At 72.3% G+C, this 6,656-nt stretch overlaps 2 protein-coding genes across 2 annotated transcripts in view; one reads left to right on the top strand and one right to left on the bottom strand.

The window, feature by feature from the left end:
* Positions 1 to 1,049: 1,049 nt before the first annotated feature.
* PHYHIP (phytanoyl-CoA 2-hydroxylase interacting protein) lies at positions 1,050 to 3,242 on the bottom strand. The gene is made up of 4 exons (XM_026042985.1): positions 3,072 to 3,242; positions 2,571 to 2,745; positions 2,267 to 2,384; positions 1,050 to 2,185 (listed from the first exon to the last, which is right to left on the bottom strand). Exons 1-4 carry the CDS (start codon positions 3,234 to 3,236, stop codon positions 1,651 to 1,653), a joined length of 993 nt encoding a protein of 330 aa, XP_025898770.1. The 5' UTR covers positions 3,237 to 3,242; the 3' UTR covers positions 1,050 to 1,650.
* A 2,452-nt stretch (positions 3,243 to 5,694) lies between these two features.
* The window catches only part of POLR3D (RNA polymerase III subunit D), a 3,180-nt gene continuing 2,218 nt past the window's right edge, over positions 5,695 to 6,656 (top strand). Inside the window, exon 1 of the mRNA XM_026042319.1 lies at positions 5,695 to 5,841. Coding sequence (XP_025898104.1) covers positions 5,695 to 5,841 — 147 coding nt within the window. The remainder of the gene's footprint in view (positions 5,842 to 6,656) is intronic.

Genomic DNA, 6,656 nt, shown 5'->3' with positions numbered 1-6,656 from the left:
TGGCGCCGAGGGCAGCGCGCAGCTCCCCGCCGGCACCGCGGCGCTGCCAGCAGGACGAGCCGGCCCGGAGCGCGCGGTGGGAAGAGGAGGATGAGGAAGGCTGCACGGTGCAAGGCTTGGCCGCCCGCCATCCCCCTCACCCTGCTGCTCGAGGTGCCGCTCACGCTGTGCCTGGCCGGGGCCGGCGGGAGCCCCGCGGTGCCGCTGGCAGATGGGCACGTGCCGAAGGTGCCCGGCAGCCGGAAAGGCGTCGGTGTGGAGCAGAAGGGCGGCCGGCTGGAAGATGAGCAGCGGGGCGCGCGAGTGGCCGGCTGGTGGCACAGCCTGCAGGGCTGGCTACTGGCCCTCGAGAACTCTCTGCAAAATGCAATCAAAGTGTAGCCACGGCGGCCACACGCTGCTCTGCATCCCGTGTGTGCCCCGCCGGGGTGAGCGCCGCGGCCGCCGTGGCTCCCGGGAGCGGGATGCGCGCGGGATGTGCGCCCAGAGCGCCGGCGTCCCCGCGTCCACCGCAGAGCGGCCGGAGGAGCCGAGCAAGGAGCCGCTCGTGGCGGCGCTGCCGGGCCCCCTCTCCCGGCTGCTGGCAGCACTGCCGGGTGCCTCGGGCGGGTTTTGGGGACGCCGGGTGGGGGAGTGTGCCCACGGGTGCCCGCGAGTGCGTGGGAAGCGAGCGTGGATCTGCTCCCTGCTGCTGTCCCCTGTGTGTCCCCAGGCACCAGCTGATCTCTCCTTTCCCTGTGCATCCCGCTAATATTCCCTGTGGGATAACGGAGGCCCGCGGGTGGCAGGGACCCCCTGGAGAGCAGCTCTCCCCTCAGGCACCACCCAGCCCCGGGCCGTGTCCCCTCCGCGCGGCACCGGGGCGCAGGACAAGGAGCAGCGCGGGAGCCCCGCGGCCACGGCACACAGTTTATTGTCACACGGCAGCACAGCACGGGGGGTGGCGCGGGACGCAGCGGAGCAGCGTGCAGGGGACGCGGCGCCCGGGGGGCCATGCTGCAGTCCCGCGCGCTCATGCGGGGGGCACCGCGCTGCATCCCGGGGGGCGCGCGGGGCTGGCAAGCGGCAAGCTCGCGGCTCGGTGACAGCGACGGCTGGAGCGCGCGGTGGGCACACGGCACGGATGGGCCCCGTGGGAGTTGCCTGGGGTCCAAGTCCAGGCATCCAGTCCTGCCAGGGCGGGGGACAGTGGGGACAGCGGCTCCGCAGTCCCTTGTGCTTCTTTCTGGGCCCGCAGGCAGTTTGGTGGCACCCGGCGCCTCTGCGATGCGCCTGCCGTCCTCCCTGGGGACGAGGCAGAGGGGCAGACGTGAGGGGCATCGTTTTGGGGCCGGATGGTTTTTCCCAGAGCGGAGCTTGGACGTGGGGTGCGTGGGCGGTCGGCGAGCCCTGGAGCAGGACGGAGGGGGACGATGCACGGGGCAGCGGGGGGCCAGCGCAGGGACGAGGCGCTGCTTGATCCGGGAGACGCCGCTTCAGCTCCGGGGTCATGGAGCGCTGCCAGTTCAGTGTCCCTGCCCCGAGCATCCCAGCCGGAGCAGGCAGCGGATCCAGGCGACGCCGCTATTTACACGGGATGGCTCCCGCACCCCTCGGGCTCTGTCCGCGGGCGGGGGGCTCCGCGGGCCGGCCCCCCAGCGCCGCGGGCGCCTAGCGGCCCACGCTGATGTTGCACGTCTTGCAGCTCGGGTCCTTTTTGGCGTTGGCCGTGGAGAGGCTCATGAGCTGGTGGCCGCTGATCTCGCCCAGCACGCCGAGGCTCAGGTCCACGGGCTCGGTGTAGATGACCTCGAGGATGCTGTCCTGCGCGTGGTGGTACACGAGCTCGCCGTCCTCGGCGCAGCACGTCAGGAACTTGTTGCACGCAATGTCCAGCTGCGGCAGGCGCTCGCGGCAGAAGTGGTCGCCCGCAGAGCCCTTGGGCGCCAGCACCAGGACCACGTAGTGGTAGGCGGTGTACATGCAGTAGAAGTCCGCGAAGTAGAGGTTGGTGTTGGGGTTGAAGAGGCGCTGCGCCGGGATCTGGAAGCGGTAGCGGCCGTAGGGCGAGTCCTGCGGCGGCTGCCCGGTGTTGAACTCGGTGTTGCAGCTGAAGAAGATGCCGTGCAGCATGCCGCTCGTGGGCGAGCCGTGGCTGCCGCTGTTGTCCTTCAGCGACGGCTTCATCACGTTCCCGCAGTGCATCCTGAGGGGGACGGGCGGCGTGGGCGGCGGGCGGGCGCAGGGGACGGCGCTGTGCCCGTCCCCGCCGCCCGCGCCGCAGTACCTGACATGCTGGAAATACTCCTTGTGCTGGTTGCGGTAGAAGACGGAGAAGCGCAGCATGCGGCCGGCAATGAGCTCGGCCTTCTCCTGCAGCTGCGACAGATGCTCCTTGGCGTAATCTAGGGTGGGGGCACCAAGACAGCAGCCTCATGACATTCCCGGAGCCCCTACATGCTGCCCACAGTGTCCCCACGACGCCCGGCCCTTCCCCACGCATTCCCAGCCCACTCCTGGCTGTGCCGGCTTGCAGCAGCGCTCGGTTCCACCCCCGGCCCTGTCGCGGGCCCTGTCCCCGTGGCGCTCACCGCCGGTGCAGAACTCGACGGTCTCGCTCCAGCCGGACACGAGGTACTCGCCATCGCTCTGCTTCACGGCTGTCTGCACGGCCACGCTGTACTCGGTGCGCGGGCTCAGGAACCAGTGGCCCCGCACGGTCATGGGCAGCGGCACCGCCTTGGCCACCAGCTTGGTGGGCACGTCCTGCGGGGGGACGGCACCGCAGTGTCACCGCGCGCGGCGATGGGGCCGCCCCGGGCGCCCGGGGGCTCCCGCGTCACCGAGCGGGCGGCCGGGAGGCGCCGCGCGCTCCGGAGCTGTTTCTGTGGCAACGCGGATGCGCGAGCCGGGAGACACGAGGAGGGAGGAAAACACGCGAAAAGAGAGGGGACGGGAAAAAATAGCGATAAAACTGAGCGAGCGTCACCGTGGCAACCACGCTGCCGGCAGCCCCCGGCCCCCGCCCGCCGAGGGCACCGCGCCGGCCTCGTGCCCCGCCGCGGCCACCCCGTCCGCACGCCCTCACCCACCCGGTGCTTGAACTTGTTGGAGTTCTTGTTCTCCTTCTTGTTGAGGTCGATGAAGTAGTGGGTGACGCGCTCCAGGTCGCTCTTGTCCACGGCCCAGGAGATGCGGAAGGAGTCGCAGGTGATGTTGTTGATCTCGATGTTCTTGGGGGTGGAGAGCAGCTCCATGGCCGGCGGCGGCGGCTGCGGGGCGCAGGGCTGAGCGCGTGCCCGCCGCCGAGCAGATGGCACCGGGGCGGCGAAGGGGCCGCGAGCCAGCGGCGGGAAGCGCGCGCGGGGGCGGCGCCGGAGCGAGCGGGTCGGTGCCGCGCGGAGCGGCTCGCGCGGCCGCTCCCCGGGACGCCGCGGGGCCCGGCGCGGTGCCAGCGGGCGCTCCTGTCCCCGCTTGCTCAACGCCGGGTGGGGAGAGAAAAACAAGGGGAGCGGCAGGAGCGCCCGCAGAGAGGGGACGATCGCCCGCCGCCCCCGGCGCCGCCGTGTCCCTCCCCGCGCGCCCCGGCCCGCGCGCGGCTCAGTTCCCTGGCCATGGCGCGTGGGCGAGCGGGTGCATCCAGTGCCCCGAGCGTCGCGCCCAGGGAGCCCTCGGTGTCATCTCCCGTGCCACCAAGGTGTCACCTCTTGTGCCTGCAGGTGCCAAGCGCACGGTGCCTGCGCAGGTCCCAACCTGCGTGGGAGCCCCTGCGCAGGGCTGGGCACCGGTGGGGCCGGGCGCCTCGGGGGGGCCCCGCGCTGCAGCGCTGCCCCCGCGCGCCCTGGCGCTCGCGCAGCCCGTTTTAGCAGCGGTGGGCGCGCGCCGCCCCACGAGCTCGCGCCAACTTAGTCATGACTCGCTGCAGCTCCCCCGCACGCGTGGGGGGGGCACCGACACCAGCTGCCCCCGCACCGGTGCTTGCGAGCTTGGGGACGCTCGCAGGGGGCACAAAACAGGGCAGAGCGGCACCCACCGCTGCCCGGTGCGTGTGGAAGCTCCCCCGGGTGCAAAGCACCCACGCGCACAGGGCGCACGCGCACGGCCCCGCTGTACTGGGTGGCATTGCAAGCTCCCGCTGTGTGCGCCCCCAGCCCCCGCAGCATCGCCCACGCGGGCACCCACGCCCCCCCCACGCAGGCGCCCACGCCGCCCGCACACGCTCCCCGCAGCGGGCACGGCCGGCAGGCGCAGCCGAGCGCGCGCCGTCCCCCGCAGCCTTGCAGCGCCCGGCGCGCGCAGCCGGGAAGGTCATTCCCTGGGGACGGCGAGCGCAGACAGCGGGTGACAGCCCCGCAGAGCGCCCCGGCAGCCGCCGCGTCCCCCTGTGCGGGCGGCTGGCCGTTCCCACGCGCCGTCCCCCTCCTCCCCACGCGCCCTCCCCCTCGATGAAGCCCCGCGGTGCCGGTGCCCCCGGCTCTGTGCCGCGGCGGGCGCGGGGGGCCGGGGGGCGCGGGCGGCCTTACCTGGCGCGCTCGGGGAGCGGCAGGTGCGCGCTGGGCCGCGGGGGCTGCGACGGAGCGCGGAGCGTCCCGGGGGCTGTCACAGAGCGCGGAGCGTCCCGGGGGCTGCGATGGAGAGTGGCGCGTCCCGGGGGCTGCGACGGAGCGCGGCGCGACCGGGCGGCTGCTCGAGCTGCTGCCCCGGCTGCGGCTGCGGCTGCCGCGCGTCCTCGCAGGCGGCGCGGGAGCGGCGAGCACCCTAAGGAGGAGGGGAAGAAGCGGGAGAAGGCGCTCAGCGCGGCATGGGGGCGCGGGGGGGCGGCTCTGCCAATGGGTGCCGGGCGGCAGCGCGTCAGGGGCTGAGCGCAGCGTCGCCGCCCGCGAGCGCCGCGGGGACGGGGACGGCCGCGGAGCGGGGGGCGAGGCCGCGGGGGCGGCCGCCAGCGCCGGGGCGGGGAGAAGGGACGAGCCCGGTGGCCAGCAGCCCGGCGGGGCCGCGGCCGGCCCGTCCTGCAGGGAGCGGGGTGGCTGCACCGGCCGCCGCGCCCCCGGGCCCCGCGCTTGTGGGCCTGCAGGTGCGTGCACATGGATGTACACGTGTGTGCATGTGTGCGTGCACACGGACATGTAGGGCACCTGGGCTTGCACACGTGGCCCCGTACATACACATATGTACATGCATATACGTGCATATGTGTATGCACACGCACATGCATTGGTGTGCCCGCACACACGTGTGCATGCAGACAAATGTATGTGCATGTGCATGCTCATCCATGCATGTGGTGTGCGCCTATATGCATATGTGATTGCACATGCGTGCATACAGTGCATGCACATTGGGCAGCAATGCAGCCTGACTGGTTTGCACCCTGTGCCTAGGCATGGATATATGCACGTGTGCATTCACCCATCCACACGTATGTGCATACATGTGCTTGTACATGCATGCACATACGTGTGTCCATGTGCACGCACATACATACATGCTTGTGCACACGTGTGTGCACATGTGCATGCACACATGGACTCACGCCCCCTGAGCGCGCAGCTGGGACTCAGAGCCGCTCGTGCCATGGGCACGGAGCACAGCAGGGGCTTGGCAGGTCGCCGAGGTCCGCACTGCCCCGGGGGCGGGGTGGACAATGGGACATTGCGGGGTGACGCTGCCCCCGCACCGCCCGGTGGCGCGGACCGGGCACTGCCCGGCACAAAGATGGCGCCGCCGCCATCCGCATGGGGGCCGGGAGCTGCCCTTCTCAAAGATGGCGGCCCCGCCCAGGCGCTGCTTCGGCCCGCCCGAAAGAAGCATGGCAGCAGCGGCGTCCCCCGGAAGTCCCACGCCGCAAGGCACGCACGCGCAGTAGGGGCCGCGCGCCGGGCGTGCCCGGGCTGGGTAAAGGGGTCGGGGCGCGCGGTGCGGGGGGGGCGGCGGGAGGGGGGCATGGGGGGGGGGGCCGCATGGGGGGGGCACCCTAAGGTGGGGGCGTTTTGGGGGTGTGATCACCTTGGGGTGCATGGGGGGGAGCTCCATAGAGGAAGGGTGCGTAAGGACCCTGGGGTGGGTGGGTGCATGGGGAGGGGGAGCACCCTGGGGTGGGGGTGCAGGGTGGGAACACTAGGGTAAGGGATGCATGGGGTGGGAGCACCCTAGGGTGAGAGGGAGAAGGTGGGGGGCACCCTGGGGTGGGGGAGCTCCATAGCGAAAGGGGCGTGTGGGGGTGCACTCTAGGGTGGGGGGTTCCTGGGGGATGTGAGTACCCTAGAGTGGGTTGCATGGGGAGGAGCAACCTGGGGGAAGGGGTGCATGGGGAGGGGGAGCACCCTAGGGTGGGGGTACCTGGGCAGCGGGAGCCCTGTGGGATGGGGGACACAAGGGGGGATCCCTGGGGGAGGGGTGGTTTGGGGGCATGAACACCTAGGGTAGGGCGAGCAGCGAAGGTGGGGAGCTGCATGGGGGGACCCCTGGGGCAAGGAGCACGTGGGGGCTGTGAGCACCATTGGGTGGGGGGTACATGGAGGCCCCCTTCCGGGGCAGGGGGTGCCTGGAGGGGGGAAGCCCCCCGTGGTTCTGAGTGTCCCCCCCGCAGGTCGGGGATGGCGGAGGGCGGCGCGGGCGGCGAGGCCGGGGCGCCGGGGGGCCCCCGGGCGGCCGGGGCGCGGGGGCTGCTCGGCAGG

This window comes from Nothoprocta perdicaria, unplaced genomic scaffold (assembly GCF_003342845.1).
Source record: "Nothoprocta perdicaria isolate Ctin4 unplaced genomic scaffold, notPer1 scaffold_103, whole genome shotgun sequence".
NCBI lineage: Eukaryota > Metazoa > Chordata > Aves > Tinamiformes > Tinamidae > Nothoprocta > Nothoprocta perdicaria.
Note: the sequence above shows the minus strand (reverse complement) of the source record. Positions and strands in the feature narration are given on the sequence as shown.